Raw genomic sequence first — 20,642 nt, 5'->3', positions numbered from 1 at the left:
ATCTAAATTCTAAATGATTCGTTCATGTCTTACTGAGAGTATATTTTTTTCAGCTAACATTATTAATGTCATGATATTTATGTTTGTTGTTGCCTGTACCTTGATAATATCACATGACCAAAGCAAATCTAAAATAGTAAAGAGTTTAAATCCTAACGCAGGGATTACTTCGAAGGAATACTATGATAGTAGTCATGTGCTTAATTTATCTTTTGAGGACTGCCACCAGATATTATCCTTACTACACTGGCTTCTCTGCGTTCCTGTAAACTTGAGTTATTGTGAATTACCTTAATCTTTGTGAGAGTTTAAGAGATCGCACGAGTTCAGTTACAGTACTGAGATATCTAAAACAATTCTGAGTGAAATATAATAGATTCTATGAGTTTATATCTTTGTAACTAAAAAAAAAAAATAACGAAACGTCTAGCTCACTCTCAGCCCTGGAACTCGCGGGTTAAATCAAAATTCATATACTAACTTCAAATTGCTGACAAAAACTAAATATTGACTTCAAGCTTGTGAGTCTCGTTATATATATTCTACACAATAATATTAATACCAAGATCCACATTCTGTTTGATTTCCATTTTTAAAAACACAACACAACACAGCACAGCAAACATGAGGACGAGGTGAACACTACGCCACGGAGACACGAGTTAAAACTCTGTGTTCACAACATCAGAATGAGAGAGAGAGAGAGAGAGAGAGAGAGAGAGAGAGAGAGAGAGAGAGAGAGAGAGAGAGAGAGAGAGAGAGAGAGAGAGAGAGAGAGATAAATCGTCCTCTGTAATATAATATTGTAAAATTGTTATTATTGTTTTTGGTAGGAGATAACGTTTTGTTTCTGCTTCTACTGCTACTAATGTTGTTGTTGTTGTTGTTGTTGTTGTTGTTGTTGTTGTTGTTGTTGTTGTTGTTGTTGCTATTGCTGCTGCTGCTGCTGCTGCTGCTGCTGCTGCTTTTTTTTTTTTATACAGGAGAGGCACCGGCCAAGGGGAACAAAACTCCGGCGAAAAAAAAAAAAAAGCCACACTGCGGTGCCGGTTCCCGAATAGAATCGAAAGCGATAGTACAAAATTACAGAATAAGTGTCTTGAAACCTCCCTCTTGGAAGAGTTCAAGTCACAGGAAGGTGGAAATACAAAGGCAGGCAGGGAGTTCCAGAGTTTACCAGAGAAAGGGATGAATGATTGAGAATAATGATTAACTTTTGCATTAGAGATGGACAGAATAAGTGGTGAAAAAAAGAAGAAAGTCTTGTGCAGCGAGGCCACAAGAGGAGGGGAGGCATGCAGTTAGCAAGATCAGAAGAGCAGTTGGTATGAAAATAGCGGTAGAAAACAACAAGAGATGTAACATTTCGGCGATGAAAAAGAGGTTGAAAACAGTCAGTTAGAAGAGAGGAGTTAATAAGACTAAAAGCTTTTGATTCCACCCTGTCTAAAAGAGCGGTAAGAATGGAACCCCCTTACATGTGAAGCGTAACTCCATACATAGACGGATAAGTAGTTAGATAAGTTAGTTAGCAGCTAGGGGGGTGAGAAAAACTGGCAGAGATGACTGAGAACACCCAACTTCATAGAAGTTGTTTTAGCTAGAGATGAGATGTGAAGTTTCCAGTTTAGATTATAAGTAAGGGACAGACTGAGGATCTTCAGTGTAGAAGAGGGGGACAGTTAGGTGTCATTGAGGAAGAGGGGATAGTTGTCTGGAAGTTGATAGATGGAGGAATTGAGTTTTGAGGCATTGAACAATACTAAGAGATCCGACGTCAAGCGTTCTGTGGCTTCCCTGCGTGAAATGTTTACTTCCTGAAGGGTTGGACGCCTACGAAATGACGCGGAAAATTGCAAGGTGGTATCATCAGCGTAGGAGTGGATAGGATAAGAAGTTTGGTTTAGAAGATCATTCATAAATAATATGAAGAGAGTGGGTGACAGGACAGAACCCTAAGGAACACCATTGTTAATAGGCTGAGGAGAAGAACAGTGACCGTCTAACGCAACAGCAGTAGAATAGTCAGAGGAAATTGAGATGAAGTTACAGAGAGGATAGAAGCCGTAGGAGAGTAGTTTGGAAATCAAAGCTTTGTGACAGACTCTATCAAAAGATTTTGATATGTCTAAGGCAACAGAGAAAGTCTCACCAAAATCCCTAAAAGAGGATGACTAAGACTCAGTAAGGAAAGGCAGATCACTAGTAGAGCGGCCTCGACGGAACCCATACTGGCGATTAGATAGAAGGTTGTGAAGTGATAGATGTTTAAGAGTCTTCCTGTTAAGGATAGATTCACAAACTTCAGATAGGCAGGAAATTAAAGCAATAGGACGGTAGTTTGAGAGATTAGAACGGTCACCCTTTTTAGGGACAGGCTGAATGCAATGTAAGCAAACTTCTAGCAGGAATGAAAGGTAAATGTTGATAGACTGAGTTAAATTTAACTAGGCAAGGTGCTGCTGCTGTTGCTGTTGCTGTTGCTGCTGCTGCTGCTGTTGCTGCTGCTACTGTTGCTGCTATTCTTGTTGTTGTTTGTGGGGGTGGTAGTGTTGCTGTTACTGTCGTTTCTGCTACTATTGTATCATTAGAGAGGTTTTGACGTGATACCCCGGAGAGACGAGGCGAAGGAGCTGCCATGCTGAACGGGGATATAATCTGACGAACTGAACATAACTAGACTTATAACTGAGCTGTATGTTGTTTTAAAGTAGGAAAGGAAATAACGAAAATTGATGCTCTAGAAGAGGGAACACTGCATGATGATGTTGGTATTCTCCCTTCACTGTTTCCTATAATTATCTTCCTTAAGCGTTTCCTTGTTTATATTATCTCGGCTCTTCCAATGAGTGGCTCGCCTACCACAACTCTTACCATCTACAGATGTTTGTGATCAACTGTACTTAGCAGCCCTTCCAGCAAGTTATCAGCATTTCTAGTTGCTGACGTAGCTAGCGTAGTTCAGTTAGGTCAAGCACTTTAGTATCTAAGTGCCTATTGCAGTCCGAAATTCACATATTATCAATTCTATATTTCTTTATTCGCTTGTAAATTTTGCACTAGGAATCTTTTAAGAATCAAAAGCTTTTATGTATACAACCCCAAGTGGCAAGATGCCTATAACTGCAAGAAGCAATTTCTGTCAAACCAATAAATAGATTACTACCACTGAATTGTCTATTTAGTGATTTTCATGCGACGTGGACGAGATATTATGTCAGGAATCTGGAGCAGAAGGACCAAGTCACCTTTTCTTCTCTTCCTCTTCTTCAAAAAGTAATGCTGTTCTTACTAATAAGGCTCCAGCAACAGGAATTATGGGTGAGAGGCGTGTCAAGAAGCAATGACCAAATTACTATTCTTGTCTTCCTTAACGCATAAAGTCTAGGATTCTTGTTTCCTTGCAGTCATCTGGTTCAGTCTTTTAATCAAAACTGGGAACAAACGATATCTCGCATACTAGTCCTGAATAAATTAGGATGAACTTATGGCAAACTGGTATGTAGTACAAGTAAACCGAGTGGCTTCATATGTCCAGAGGTAAGTAACCAGACACTTGTGTGTGTTATTCCACTCTAATTGACTGAAAATCTTAGTTCTAAGTTATCACTCAGTGGACAGACAACAGTGCAGACGCCGTAGCTACTAGTGGGGCGGCGATGTCTCCGCCGTATTGTTTGAAACACATTCGTATGTTTGGACGTTGATGATGAAGAACAAATAAAACGGTGATAATCTTACGTTTTCATTGTGTCTTTCCTGTCAACAACAGAATGATAGTTTGGCTTCTTACGGTCTAACTCTGTATCGACGTGTAAACAATAATGTTAAATTTTTAATGTAAAGACTAAACTAATAAATCTGTATCAGTCGAGGACACATCCACGATGGTGTTAATATCTCCTCATGAAGCAACAAATTTACCAGCACCGCAACTACCTGGTGAGAGGTGGGTCGTGTTGCGTGCCTCCAGGGCGGGGCGGCACAGGGTGGGCAGTTAGCAACGATCTGGAGGTGCGACCCTTCCTTCATAAATCGAGAAAATGGCTATTACTTTTTTGCTTGTTTGATCTCACAAAAAAGCCCGTTGGCGCCACTACATGCAGATGATTTCGAATTCCTCCAGAAAACGACCATCATTATTAGTACTGAGGTAGGCAACACTAGAATGCTGTTCTTATCATAAAGCATTCAAATCCCTAGCTACCCAGCTTATCATAGAAAATAAATAAATAACTGAAAAATAAAATGAAATAAATTAAAATAATAATAAAAATAATAATAATAATAATAATGATAATGATAATAATAATAATAATAATAATAATAATAATAATAATAATAATAATAATAATAATAATAATAAATAACAGTAATAATAATAACAATAATAATAATAACATTAATAATAATAGTAATAATGATAATAATAATAATAATAATAACAAATAACAATAATAACAAATAGATAAATAAATCATATATATATATATATATATATATATATATATATATATATATATATATATATATATATATATATATATATATATATATATATATATATATATATATATATATATATATATATATATATATATATATATATATATATATATATATATATATATATATATATATATATATATATATATATATATATATATATATATATATATATATATATATATATATATATATATATATATATATATATATATATATATATATATATATATATATATATATATATATATATATATATATATATATATATATATATATATATATATATATATATATATATATATATATATATATATATATATATATATATATATATATATATATATATATATATATATATATATAAACAAAAAAGCAATGTATAAACAAATAAATGAATAAATGAAAAAAAAAAAAAACTTCAGATAAAAAACAAACTACAATTTTCTTGTGGCACATGAACTTATGGAAGGATAACAAATTAATGTCACCAGCCCATTAATGTATCTGCCTTGGTTTGTTAGTGTAAGTCAAGCGTGTGAACAACAAACAAACTTACCTAATGTCTGCGCTGCAACCGCCCCACTTCCACCCCGAGGAGCTGTACCGTCCTCTCTTCCGGTCGTCACACCCACAAGCGGAGATATTGCCTCGGGCGCAGGAGGCCGTCACGCTGTGGGTCACCCCGGCCGTGGTAACCGCGTACGTGTAAGCAGCCTCGCGGCTCCCTGGGGAAACGTGAGGTGCAGTGGTGGCAAGTGTGGAGGGGATAAGGTGGTGGAAGAGTAGAGCTGGAACACACTTTCCCAGGAAATGGCGTCTGTACATTATTATGAACTATCTTCATCCCAGAATTTTTGTATAAATTTCAGTATTCTTTTTCCAGATATCTACTTTATGAGAACTCTGATCATCTGCCAAGATGAAAACAGTTAAGATGGAAGGAGCCATTCCAGCCTATCAGCCACTCAGACAGTCAGCCAGTCAGATAACCTTCCCTGCAAACCAACACTGCTGTCAAGCCCCTAAGTCTCACGTTTACAGACACACTTCATTGCGAATCACCCCCCCCAAAAAAAAAAATAAATAAATAAATAAATAAATAAAATAAGTAAATAAAAAAATAAAAAAATAAAATAAAATAAAATAAAATAAAATAAAATAAACAAAAACAAAAGTTTGACATTAGTGAACATTTTCCTGGCGATGTGCGTGTAGGGTGAGCCGAGAAGCAGCGCGGCAGCGGTGAGGAGATAACCCGGCAATGCCACATCCGACGGGGCCCGTCTGCGTGTGTTTGCCTTTTACGTCATAATCATGGGGCGGGTCCCTCGATGGTCATGTCCTGAGGGGCGGCAGCGGCAGTCCGAGCACCCAAAATATGCGTGGCACCTAGTTTACGACTTTCTCTCAGGAAACGATATGTCCAAAATGACCCACATTTGGAGGCAAAACCTTGATATTGTGTCCAACCTGCCTTTCGTCTAAGAACAGCAAAAATCCAGCAAAGCACACTAGCTACAAGTCTTACTGAAGTTATTAGTTGAATAGTGATTACAATGCCAGTAAACCGGACAAACATATATAGAAACCCTGGCCTTACTGTTGCTTCCATAGCAGGTGATTTAGATACGTAATTGTACATGCTAGTAGAGCAGGGGCTGGCCATTAACTCGGTGGTCAGGGAGCAGGAGGGAGGCAGCCTGGGGCACTAGCGGCTGACAGACACCTTTGAAGCTGAAACTACTGAATCTTCTGCGGCATGTAGATTATTGACATTTATTAGCAATAAATTTTACTTTCGCTAGACAGGGACCCATAATGACTCCACACCAGCCCTGCACCAGCTGGGCGCGGCTGGTGAATGCTGGACACTAGGAGTCGCGGCCACAGCGGTGTTCGCCTCACCCAAAGCTACAACCACTACGTTATTGAATCCTGAATGTATCGTAACAGACAAATAAAGTAAATCAAGGAAGTATCTTGCATAGTATTTTAAAGCTGCCTAAACTAATAAAATAGGATCCTCTTAAGACACTCGCTAGCCTTAACCTTCGAAGGGCTTATGGACCTGATGGGGGTCCCTCCCATTATTCTCCGAAACTGTGCCTCCGTGCTTGCACCTTGCCTAGTCAAACTCTTCCAACATTGCTGGAAATTTGCTTACATTCAGCCTGATCCTAAAAAGGATGACCGCTCTAATCCCTCAAACTACCGTCCTATTGCTTCAATTTCTTGCCTATCTAAAGTTTTTTAATCTATCTTCAACAGGAAGATTCTTAAACATCTATCGTTTCACTACCTTCTATCTGATCGCTAGTATGGGTTCCGTCGAGGCCGCTCTACTAGTGATCTGGCTTTCCTTACTGAGTCTTAGTCATCCTCTTTTAGGGATTTTGGTGAGACTTTCTCTGTTACCTTAGACATATCAAAAGCTTTTGATAGAGTCTGGCACAAAGCTTTGATTTCTAAACTAACCTCATACAGCTTCTATCCTTCTCTGTGTAACTTCATTTCAAGTTTCCGCTCTGACTGTTCTATTGCTGCTATGATAGACTGTCACTGTTCTTCTCTTAAGTTTATTAACATTGTTCTGTCCTGTCACCCACTCTCTTCCTATTATTCATTAATGATCTTCTAAACCAAACTTCTTGTCCTATCCACTCTTAGGCTGATGTAGGCGTCCAGCCCTTCAGGAAGTAAACAGTTCACGCAGGGAAGCCACAGAACGCTTGACTTCGGATCTCTCTTAAATTTTTGTTTGGGGCAGAGCAAACTTAGTATTGTTCAATGCCTCAAAAACTCAATTCCTACATCTATCAACTCAACACAACCTTCCAGACAATTATCCTCACTTCTTCAATGACACTCAACTGTCCTCTTCTTCACTGAACATCTTTGGTCTGACCTTTACTTATAATTCTAAACTGGAAACTTCACATTTCATCTCTTGCTAAAACAGCTTCTATGAGGTTAGGTGCTTTGAGTCGTCTCCGCCAGTTTTTCTCACCCATCCAGCTGCTAACTCTGTACAGAGGCCTTATCCGTCTATGTATGGAGTATGCTTCACGTGTGCGGGGAGGGGGGGGGCGGGGTTTCCACTCATACCGCCCTTTTAGACAAGGTGGAATCAAAAGCGTTTCGTCTTACCAACTCTCTTCTAACTGTCTGTCTTCAACCTCTTTCTCATCGCCGTAATATTGCATCTCTTGCTATCTTCTACCCCTAGTTGCTTTTCTGACCATGCTAACTGCACACCTCTGCTCCACCCGCTGCCTCGCTGCACAAGGCTTTCTTCTTTCTGTCATCCTCATTCTGTCCACCTCTCTAGTGCAAGAGTTAACCAGTATTCTCAATCATTCATCCCTTTCTCTGGTAAACTCTGGAATTCCCTGCCTGTTTCAGTATTACCTGCTTCATATGACTTGGATTCTTTCAAGAGAGAGAGGCTTCAAGACACTTATTCTGTTTTTTTTTTTTTTTCTTTTTTTATTACCATCGTAACTGACACCTGTATGGCAAGTGGCAATAAGTGGGTATTTTATTTATTTATTTATTTATTTTATTTTTGTTGTCCTTGGCTGGTGGCCCTATTACATAAAAAAAAGACAGATGCAAACATAGAATCGGTTTCTGGTTTTCAGATAAACTTCATTCATTTATATTTATCATAATCATTATGGGCACCACATTGGTCCCAGCAACACACACACTTATGTATGTACACATCCACTGCGCCATCGGGTGCACGGAAGGACGGCTGCTCCCTTGTGCTCACGTCCACACACCAGATACGCCCCTTGATGCGACAAATGATTTGATTCAGCCTCAGGTCCCCTTTTCCCGGGCTCAACTCTCTCTCCTTGGTTTTTTGTAAGGTAATAGCCACGAGCAGAGACCCTCACTGCCAGGCTTTTGTGTGCGATCCCCCTCCGTTAGAAAGGAATCATCCACGAATATGTATCGTGTATATAACGTAAGTGATTGTAGCGACTGGTGGCACAAAAGACTCTCTCCATTGACTACCCACAATGCTCTTTCAACGAGGGCGTGTAGTCCTCTTCTCCGCCTGTACAAAGTTTGATGCTATGCCGACCATCCATTGATGGAATAGTTAAAACTTTCTGTGGGCTTTGAACGTGAAGCTAATGTCAAATTTGCTACAGGCAATTATGCTTACACTGGCCGGTAAGAGGGTTTGAGAGGAGTCTCCAATACGAGATGTGACAAAGGCATGAGGAAGAGGAGAGTGGAAGGGTATCGTGAGAGCCCCGGTAAAGCTAATGGACCCTCTTTGAATAGGGATGTAGCTCATCCACCAACAAAAAGAACACCGAAATAAAAAGGAGGATTACTCGCTGTTACGTAAATAAACAGAACTGGGAGTAGAAAAGATAAGAAGAGGAAAAGGGAGCCTCGGAGGGAGCGATGAAAGCCACAGAGAGGAAGCGGTACGCACGTGTTGAGGGGACGGGCCGACCCTTGTGTGGGACTGTGTTCTCACCCTCGCCTAGTGGCAGGAGAATAATGGAGACATGGTTGCTGAGAGCCTCACGACAACCCCTGGGAGTGGGGGATGTGCTGATATGTCGCAAGGGTTAATCTCGTGTTGAGGTGCAGGACGGGACTTAAGTCTCCGCTCCCCTTCTCGCTGCTCTCGCGGACACAGGCGATGTAACACTCGCAGGTGGCGCGAAAAATACGACGAAACGAATATTAAGAATTTTCGTCTTTTTTTTTCAATTCTGGAGATAAGAGTGGAACGATGGAAGGAAGGAACACCTATACTGCATAATTTTCACAACCGACTAACTTTTGGCTGACGGCTGACATATGTATGTGTGTGTGTGTGTGTGTGTGTGTGTGTGTGTGTGTGTGTGTGTGTGTGTGTGTGTGCTACTGGTGGGCGTAATAGTTATGATAACATTTTCCTGCCAGTAAACAGTATAACAGATATTCATAAAACCAAGAGGAGAGTGAACAACACACTAAGAGAACTCCACAACCGACCACACTCACTGACCCACGAGGACGACGTGGCCAAACGCGCTGGTGCCAGTGGTGGTGAGGGAACAATTCCATCGGTGGTGCTGGAACTGGCGCTGGCACTCCCGCAGGCCCGCCCGCACACCCTCGCTGATGGCCACCATGGCGTCAGGCGCCCGCGAACAGATGCGGCTCTGGCGGGGGGTGAGGCCGGGCAACCGCGAGCACAGCAGGTGGGCGCCCAGGACCCCTGCTGAAGACACCGCCCTGGGGAAGAGAGAGAGACATAGGTTAGTATTATGACGTATAAAGAGGAAGAACAAAACTGTAAACTTGTTGGCCCTTGTAAGGCTGTTTGTGATAAGCTGCACTATCTAATACGAAGTAATAGGAACGCAGCCTGTATTCCACACAAACACATGATGCCTACATGCACCGTATAACTGTATTCTTCTCTATTTCCAACTAAAAAAATAATTGGTGTTTTAATTAAAGTAATAGGAAGACAACGTGTAATTCATACTAATACATGTAAATATATAACATATATATTTTTTTCTTTTATCTCCTGAACGAGCATGCATACTATATTACATTATGGTCATATGGTCATCTTCGTGCATCCTTTACTTGAAATAAATGAATGGATAGATAAGTAGATAAATAAACAAATGAATAAATAAAAAAAATAAAAAATATAAATATGACTGCATTAGTATTTGGAAGCAATACTTTTATCATCATCATCATCATCATCATCATCATCATCATCATAGTGGTCGGCGTCGTCTTCGTAGCCGTTATCGTTGTAATCATTATTATCTGGCGCAAAACATCTCATCACCCATGCCCTCATAAAAGGTTATTTCGGAGGCCCGGCATCGAACAAGGCATCATTACATTAAGGATCAGACATCAATCATAACTTTATTGACTTGGGGATGTTTCAAAGAGCGATACCTTACAGAAGAGCGACGTTCGTTTCCTGAAATTAACAAACAAGCATATTTACCTATACTACAAAATCATTTTAGCATCAGCGGCTTCAGTAGTTTGACTTCTTGTACTAAGTGAAACGACGGAGCTCAGCGGGGCGTGTGAAAGGCTCCAGTGGCGTGTAATCAGCATTGTTGGGATGTCGGACAGATGACCGCCCCGAGGATGCCGGCGAGTGAAGTTGTTCGATTTAATGAGAAGGGAAGTTAGCCCTATACTTAGTGGCCGTGAAACTCCATGATTGCTGGGAGTGTTGCGTCAGCCTCTGGTGTCGTGTCAAGCGAGGGAGAAAATCTACATCATGATTAGCATAAGAGGAGAGTTGGTCAAGTGCAAGAGCTCTACCACAGCTGTCTATTACCTATACTATATTCTGTATCACTTTCTGGTCTCATCTTTTATCTTCACTTTTTTGATCGCTCACATTAATATCATCACGTATCCTCAAACAAATAGTATATATACCCAGTCACCATACGCTCATACAGCAAGAATGCCGACGTGGCGGCGAGGCCAGGGAGACGCCCCAGGCAGATCTGCGCCAGGCCTCGCCCATCTCTGTCGTTCATGTTCGTTTCTCACGCAGGTTCAGGTAATGCCAAGCTGGAGGCTGGAGCACACCACTGCCATCTCATACAATACACCTAACGGGGCAAAGGACACTATTCGCCTGAAGCACCTACAAGATTTTCCTAGCTCACAGACTATGCTTATTTTCCTCCGCGCTCTGCTCCTCCATACCCTTCTAATCCTTAGCCAGCACCTCAAACACAACTCGTGGTTACGGATAAAGCATTCTCTCACAAACTGTTCATATATTCATGACATAATTGCTACACCAAGACAAATAATTGACTTCCTGATCAAAACTAGTTACTCAATACAGCAAAATTAAGGCATCCCCATCTTGATGTATGTAAGAACGGAGTCCGATGTATTGACTTTCCACGAGTCGAGAGAGACAGAAGATGTCTTTCACCATCTTATAATTTCAAGCGATACTCAGTGGTAGCGACGTAAACAGACAATTGACAGTGAACGCAGTCCTGCAACTGCGTCCATCTTACAGTGCAGCATCCATACATCCGTCTGTGTCGACCATGTAAGGGAACAGGGAAGATCCAAATTAAGATAGTGTGATATCAGTTCTTAATTCTTCAGCACAGTCGCGTCACAGTCACAGGTCATAAATGGATGATTATGCCTCCTACTTGGAAAACTAACCTTAATCTGCCCTGTCATGGCTTCAGCTTCCTCAGGTGTATCCCATGACCCAAAGATATACCGCCCGTGTAATTAATGAATGTGTAACTGATATATTTGTTATATTTTAACTTCTCTGTGAAACCAGGAGGAGCAAATTGCAAGTATATTATTAAATAATTATTGCGACGAGAGAGAGAGAGAGAGAGAGAGAGAGAGAGAGAGAGAGAGAGAGAGAGAAAGAGAGAGAGAGAGAGAGAGAGAGTGTCTCCCATCATCGCGTCTGGACCGCCTGTTCTCCCACAAAACCCATTCCTCGTGTTCCTCCATGAATTTGTAATGAATTTCTTTTCTCCTATTTTGGACAATCCTGGTCGCAGGACGCCTCATTTGTTTGTTCTTCCCGTGGCTGGGCGAGGGCGGCGGGGAGCACGGCGGGTCAGGTGGGAGACGGCTACAAATTGTTCTAACACAGGACTCACCAATATGTAAACTTTGTGTTATCGTGTTTGTTACGTCACATCAGTGAGTCAGGAAAGATATTTTATGGTAATAGTCGTGAAAGAAGTAAAGTCAGGTGAATGAGATGGGCGCGATAATAATGTAGCTATGTATTTTCTGCGGTCTCCTTTAGATTCCCATTACTTTCCCACACCACAGGCTATCATATTTCATTTATTTTCCCCACCGAATGAATAACTCCATTTCTTGAAGTACATTAAAAAGAAAAAAAAAAAATATATATATATATACATATCGTCTTGGTTATCTACCATCATCTTTACACATTGGCCAGGTTTTGTTCTTAAATCAGTGTAATGTAATTCCTTGACAGACAGCGAGTCGTGTGTATGGATTGGTTTGCTACACTGTTGTGTGGTGGTGAATTTCTGATCCCTTAATGATTGTTGATTAGTGAAGTCGCCTGTGCATTCTCATACTGACGAAGCTTCGGGAAGCCCAGTTCAGCTGTGCCACAAAGAAACGGCATTACAGAACTACAGCAACGTCAGAAAATTGTTTTGAATTTGCCTGGGGGCACGTGTAGCCTAGCCTCGGAACATGTTGTAGAGGAGTGTCCAGGGTACCTGTATCTCAGCTCAGGCGACGTCTCCCTGTCTCCCTCAAATATCTCGACAAACTGTTTCCAGTAGGTCAGTCACAAGAGACGGCCATTATTTCTTGGCGCGGTGATGTTATTTGCTTGCCAGGAAAGGACGACCCATGATTAGTTAATAATCTCTTGATATCGTTAATGAGGCTCACATGACATGACACGTGACGTGCTGAACTGGCCTCTTCTGTGCATTATTCTTGCAGTATAATGTATAATGAAGCTGGAATGATTCTTACAAAGCACCAGTTGTACTTACATGTAGCAGCAACCTTAAACATAGTGCACGCCTTATTTCCGGTTGCTCTGTTGTGTCGACATATAAGTATGCATCTACATGCATAAAGAGATCTAGATATTTCTCTGTCTGACTTGAATGTGACCATTCTCCCTGAGATCAATATATACAATGAGACATTAATAAGAGTGATCGTGTTTGTTTTAGTTAATTCGTTAGACTGTCTCTCGCTAGTAAGATGCACTTTGCTACAGCTATATTTCCACTTCGATACCCTCTGTTTAAGTTTTTAGACGAACTGAACTTGAATGATAACCAGATGGCCAAGACACGTCCCTGCATATCACTAAATTCCAGCACGTGAGGAGCCCCGCAGCGCCCAACCCAAGGTCACTGCCAGCTGCCGCTCTCCGCCCCCTCATCAGTAACCGCAGCTGTTGCTCCTTGTTAACACGCCTTAGAAACGCTCATGGAATTCCTCGCGTTCATATATATCTGTACTGATCACTGAAACCCAAAAATAATTATGAAGTAAAGGAATTCTACCATTCCAAAGATTAAGGAATAGATCCGCTGGTTTGACAACATTTTGTTATTTTTGGATAACATAGTTAAAGTTGGTATTCCATTATGCACTAGTTCTTGCTGTGCGTGATGTTAGATCAGACAATGAGGAGGAGTTTTCTATTTATATTTTTGCATCTTAATATGAGTTATATATGAGTACAGCATGAAAATAAGTTAAACACAGACGTTCAGAGAGAGAGAGAGAGAGAGAGAGAGAGAGAGAGAGAGAGAGAGAGAGAGAGAGAAGAAAAATAGTCAACACATTCCACCGTAAGACTGATACCGTGAGTGTGAGTGAGGATCTGAGGCAGCAGAGACCGGACTCACCTTCGTCATGCGAGGGTGTTACAACAGCAAACCACAGCTGGTTGTCCTTCCCGATGCTCATATTTTCAATATTTATAACACATTGGTTACTGAGTTAAATATTTGTTAAAGGTAATTACCTTACCATAAGAATATATAATGGGCAATGGGGGAAGGTAGCAGACTGCATGCAGCTTAGAAACCTTTGCCTGTGGCACTATGATGCAGTGCCCGATTCGCGGCCTAAGGACTGCGACTTTGATTCTGGCTCATGGTAGTCTCTCGGTGGGAGAGGTAACGCTCTCTCATAACCCTAGTCGACGCTATGATGACATCGTTGTTACGACGCCGTAGCGCAATAAATATTTCAATAAGAATCCGAGCAGCATCTGCACACTTCTAAGGCGATGCTTATAAGGTGTGGCAAATTCATTACAAGATTACAAGACCACCGTGGAACATGACCTGCTTAACCTGTCCCTGCTCACCTGCTCACCTGACAACGTCCCTCACTACTTCCACTCTGCCACTTCATAATAATCGTTCCTGCTTATCAACTTACAGGACTTATCTTTGATCCAAAGACAATTAACAAAAACATGAACAATAAATATTGTAAGATTTACACTGTCTTCATAATGAGTAAGTCCTGCATTGGCTCATAAAAAAAAAATCAGAAGATAAGTAGTTAGATAAGAATGAGGATGATTCTCACCCAGCCACTGATTGGCAAAGTTACGGAAGCAGAATTAATATTTAATATTTTTACAAAATACTTCTGAATATTTTCACAAGTTTTCTGTACATCGAGAAAAATATTCCAGTGATGATTAAGAGAAAAATACATGCTTTGTAGTTACGTTTGTTTCGCTTAGATATATTTCTGCTATAAACAAAATTATTTAATTTTAATTAAAGGATAAGGCTAGACTTCTGGTAGATGATCAACAATGATGATGAAGATGATGATGAAGATGATGATGAGGAAGAGGAGGAAGAAGATAAAGAGGAAGCATGTCGTGAGAAGTGGCAGCTATGGTGGCAAAGGGGGGAAAAGGGAAGAGCAGTGGCAGGGTTAGAGGTCAGTAGAGTGGAATCAGGATGGGGGAGGATGAGAAGGGTGAGACCTGAGAAGAGAACAGAAAAACAGGGAGGAGGATGATGAGAGGGAGGAGGCGATCGGCCATGTTAATGCAGAAGGTTTTTATTGGCGTTGTATCTTGCAACTGTTTACTTTGGGATGCCACTTGTGTTACCAAGGAAACGGTGAGTGTCTTGTGCGTGTGTAAGGGATGGTGTACTGGTGTGGTGTGGTTGCGTTTCATGTGTGAAAGTTCGGGTATTATGGCGGGGCTGTAATGTCTGTGTGATAAAAGTGCTGTGGTCTATCTGCGTTCGTGAAGGGATCCTGTGGTGTGCCCTGTAGGTATAGAAATGTGTGTGTCCGTGTAGGGGTGGCAGGCATATGTTGCATCATCGTATCTCATCCTCAACACAATAACTTCCTTACAACACAGTGTTTACATATTCAAATTCTTCTGGCTATTTGCACGACTGAACATCGTCCTTCTCTTCTCTTCTCTTCTTTCTTCCTCTTTTTTTTTTCTCTCTCTCTCTTTCCTCTCCCTCCTCTTCCTCCTTCTTTTCTTCTTACTCTCCTGATTCCTGTTTCAGTTTCAGTTATTTGTTTCTGTTTCTCGCTATTTGTTCTTCTTTTTCATTCTTATGGTGTGTTTGTTCTTCCTCTTTCTCGCTTTCATTTTCGACAGTCAATTTTTCTTATCTTCCTTCTTTTTTCTCTGTTACTGTTCGTCCTCCCAACCCTTTCTTTTTGCATCCTATTCTATATCACTGCTAATGAGACACCCTGTAGCAATAAAAACGTGTATGCAACAATAATAATTGAAGCAGTAAAACAAATAGATTCTTGCTTGGTGTTTGAAAGTTCATTTTCATTCACATATTAGTGTATGTATATCTTCCTTCATTAGCAACGAGGTTTCAGTGATTAACAACACACTACTGGTTAATGAGGACGAGAAGTTCATTGTGTATGCTGTGCGCTTACTGATGTCATCTGATTAGTTTGTTTGACGAATGAATGAGGAAAACTGAACCATGCGTGGTTTTATAACTTATACTTGACCGCAATGAAACGACGCCACCATACAGTTTCCAAGGTCAGATTGTTTTCAGAATATAACATTACAGTTTTTATCTTCCTTGGGGTATAAACAATGTAACAATATTATATTGCGGTAAATGAATATTTCTACTAATACTTTATGTATTTTTGCCTTCCTTTTAAACTTTTACCTCATCCTGTCGGAAGATATTTGAGACATCATAAGCCGGCGACAGTTTATGGATAAGTGCTATGGGGCACCAAGTAGTGACTAAAGCGATGGGGTCTTGATGCATTAACATTTTTATTCTACATCTAAAAAAAAAAAATAATGAATGAGGTTATTTCATGAGATAAATTAACAAGAGCAAAGGTTTTCTTGATACTTAAATCTAAAGAACCAATAACAACATATCTTTCACAACAACAAAATTAAAGTGAAGGCAAGATTCTAATTCTTGTTTTAGTAAAGATAACCTTATTTATTGAGTGCAAAAGTCTCCTTAATAATTCCATCAAACCAGGAGCAGCTTCAGTATAGTTCTATCAGCACAATCCCCATCACAAGACTTCATGCCTCTAGTGCAGAACAAACAAAGCCCGCCTTTCTTTCCACCCTCCTCCACTCGTCTTTGACGTCTGTTGCCTTGCATAGATAAAAAAGTAAGAAATAGTCCTTATAATAGCGCTTGATGGAAATCTAGTTGGCTCCCAACACTGTCGTTCCTCCAGTCCAGCCTGTGTCTATGCCTACCTTACCGCTGGACGTGCGCCACCACAGCCTGAATTGTTCCTGGGCCATGCCTGCCAAGGCACGATATCAAGCACCCTCACATCCGCCTTCGCTTCCATCACTAGCGCAGCCATTAGTACCACGAACACTGCCACTGTCATTACTACCGCTATCACTACTTCTTCCACCACCAGGGCCAAAACCATACCAACCACCGACAGCCGGAGGGAGGATAGAACACAGCTACAGAATTGAGGAAAAGGATGCAAGATAAAAGCAACTGAACGACGAAAACCATCAGAACTACAACAAAGAAAAAAATAGACGTAATGAAATCCGAAACACACAGACACACACACACACACACACACACACACACACACACACACACACACACACAAGAGCGGGCGCGCGAATCAAACCCATGAATTATATGAAACATGAAAAATATTAAGATAACAGATCTTTAGAGAAAATTCTTTAAACTATAATTCAAGAGAACACAGCTCCTTCCCCCGAATAAAAAAAAGGCATAAGAACACGGGCAGACAGATAAAGGGGGAGACATACAGAGAGACGGAAAGACAGACAAACACAGATAAGCAAAGATAAATTGATTAGCTATGAATATTTACAATCACAGAAAAAAACAAAATAAACAATAAGCCAACGATGATAAACAAAACGTTGAGTGCACAATCCTGTATAAATTATAATATTTAAGATTCATTATGTAAACACGTAAATTATGTAAGGATAAGGAAGCCACCCTGTGTGTGCATAGTAAACTTCAATAGTTATTATGTGTATAATTTTCAGACATGGTTCATTTTCATATGCATCAATATAACAAAAGTTTAATCTGTCGCACATTTCGGGTTTGAGACAGTGATCAAAACCCACCCACATCCAAATCAATTCCAATCCGGTGACGTATGGGCGGGCAGCAGCAGCAGGTAGCAGGGACGGAGGGTCGGGATGGTGCTGCCATTATGGAGATCACGTCATGACCCTCACGGATCATGGCTGACATTATAAATACTTCAACTTTATTTCAAGGTGAGCACTACAACGTCAGTCTTTGAGGATCCTCGAAAGCTTTATTTGCATATCAGAGTGATCCCAACAACGTTGGGTCGATGTGGTTGGATGATTTCATGAAAATTTTAAACAAACATCTCAATGCATTATCTTTCTGTCCTCCTTTCAATCCCACATTTTTTTTTCTTTTTATGTGTGGGTCTACGTATATTAGCATATTGCCTTTCATTTGGCCTTACTTATTTTGTTACTAGTAGTACCTACATCATCCGTTATCAGAGTTAAGCGCTCATAATAATCAGAGACTAGTATCAGTCTTTGCTGTTGTCTCCATAAGCCTGTTGAACACTTTCACATTCTTCCTTACACTATTGGATGAAATTATACAAAATCAGCAGTTGATGAAAACGGCAATCAATTGTGCATACATATTTGACTCGAGTGTGTGGACGGGAGTGTGGTAGCGAATCCATCGGGGTGCGAGGTTCAGTCAATGGCTGGTGACGGTGGTGGCAGCGAGCACGAGTCTTGCGGCTAGGCGGTGACATCCCCTCGCCCCTGACTGGCTACCATGAAATTCAAGACAGCCTAGGCGGTCACGCCTCCGTCCTTCTACGCTGAAGGTCACTAAGGCAGGATCGTTTTCTCTATTATATATATATATATATATATATATATATATATATATATATATATATATATATATATATATATATATATATATATATATATATATATATAAACTTATGCGCGCACACACACACACACACACATACACACACACACACACACACACACACACTCACACACACACGACGGGATTTAAAAATCGTTATTCATAAAAGAAAAAAAAAAGTGGCAGAATTTTATCCAGCAAAGTGCCAGGCCGGGGCCGGGCAGGATTGGTTTGTTTATTTATTAATCAATTTATTGAGCTTCTTTTATTTGAAACTCGTAAATTACTAATTTAAAAGCTAAGGTGAAAACTACATTCGGTGCGTTTACTATTTTAGCAGCCATGGGATGATTCACTGGCTGAATCATGAATGGCTTTGTTAAGACGCCAAGTCTGTGCAGTCGGACACGCGTGGCTGTGCGTGCAGCGGCGAGGTGTGCAGAGTGTGAAGCAGCAGGTCGCTGGCCGCTCAAGGGTACCGAGGAGAGTGGGAGGTGGCAGTTATTTTATCCCCATACTTAATTAACAACACATACCAATAACTGTTGCACAAGCAGTAATTAAATAGTAAACATTACTGTTGGGCAAAATATGTAACATTGATGACGGAATGGTTACGGAACTGACTGTCGGAGAGCAGTGAAGACAGTCTTAGCAGCCTCCGTCGTGGTGTTTCTGAACCAGGCGAATTGTGTCTTTTACCTGCTGTTCTTGTGAGGAGAATAAAGTGTTCCCAGCATTCCTTAAGAGTAAGTCAGCTGCCGTCCATAGCTGGGAGGCAAAAGGGCGTCATGTACCTGAAGACGAACCACACCGAGAAACGTGACTACAGCCTAGAAAAGACAGACGTAAGCCTCGCCTTCTGCCCGCAGGACACGCCTTAGGACTTCTTGTTGGATGACCTGCACGCCCTTCCAGATATCATCACGAAAATAAACACACGTAAAGGTTTTTTTCCTTCTCTCTCTCTCTCTCTCTCTCTCTCTCTCTCTCTCTCTCTCTCTCTCTCTCTCTCTCTCTCTCTCTCTCTCTCTCTCTCTCTCTCTCTCTCATTCGGAAGAAGTGAACTTAAAAGCAACCAAGAAAGTGTTTACTACGGCAGAAACACTTATAAGAAAAATATATACTATTACAAGACACCTTTCTCTGCGCTACTCTAATCTTCCAGTCATCAACTGCATGACAGGCTAATTGCTGAACTAGGCTTCAAGTTGTCATGTCTTTTTAATTGAAAATATAATCGTATGCATCGACATTGCTCATTATAACATGGAGACGTAAAACAATGAGAGAGAGAGAGAGAGAGAGAGAGAGAGAGAGAGAGAGAGAGAGAGAGAGAGAGAGAGAGAGAGAGAGAGTGTGTGTGTGTGTGTGTTGCATACATACATAGAATCACTGATACCAGACACTGGTGGCTGGAGAGACACAATACTCACTGCTCTCTCTGCCTTACGCTGGCTAACTTTCACCTACAGTAGCACGCACTGAGTCACTCCTCCAGCAATGAAATCGCTAAGTGCAGCCAACCTTTACTAATACATCTTTTTAATTACACCGAATCACACCTAGATACAAGTCGATGACAGATTTCATGGAGGAATTCTTACAGTTATATTAGAACAAGAGTTAATGAACAGGAGGAGTAACTCATATAATCCTTTTCGTTGTGTACTTTTACTAAAATCAAGGAGGCAGTGCAGGGAGGAAGACAGGAGGGCGACGCGTAGTGGCAGGCACCCACCACTCGTCCTTCATCAGTAGACGAGAGTTGACAAAGAACAAACATGTAAGCAAACAAACAGATGCAAAGAATGATTGTACAGGTGATATTTACCTTTCCGCAAGTATAATAATGGCGTATGTTAATGCTGAGTATTTATGTAATCGATGCTTGGTGAAAAAAATAGTAATGATTATCCTGGCGATGACTTCATCGGCCAACCATTAAAGTTTGTCTGACGGCTCCGTGATTCTGGAAGAAAAATATTGAGTTGAAATCCCAAATATATTTATCTAATGGCTTCGTTTTTCTTTATATTTCTTTCTGTGATAATCAGACGAACGCGTTTATACGTGAAGTAAAAAGCAAACATTATTATTTTTTTCTTTTTACGATATATAAACGAGTATATTTATACGTAGGGTTAAAAA

At 40.6% G+C, this 20,642-nt stretch overlaps 1 protein-coding gene across 1 annotated transcript in view; it reads right to left on the bottom strand.

Moving 5' to 3' along the window:
- The window catches only part of LOC135114284 (protein Wnt-7b-like), an 89,751-nt gene that overhangs the window by 3,778 nt on the left and 65,331 nt on the right, over positions 1 to 20,642 (bottom strand). Inside the window, exons 3-4 of the mRNA XM_064030168.1 lie at positions 9,530 to 9,759; positions 5,066 to 5,234 (exon numbers count right to left, since the gene is read on the bottom strand). Coding sequence (XP_063886238.1) covers positions 5,066 to 5,234; positions 9,530 to 9,759 — 399 coding nt within the window. The remainder of the gene's footprint in view (positions 1 to 5,065; positions 5,235 to 9,529; positions 9,760 to 20,642) is intronic.

The sequence above is a fragment of the Scylla paramamosain genome, chromosome 27 (genome assembly GCF_035594125.1).
Source record: "Scylla paramamosain isolate STU-SP2022 chromosome 27, ASM3559412v1, whole genome shotgun sequence".
Classification (NCBI taxonomy): Eukaryota; Metazoa; Arthropoda; class Malacostraca; order Decapoda; family Portunidae; genus Scylla; species Scylla paramamosain.
This window is presented reverse-complemented; position numbering and strand designations above follow the sequence as displayed.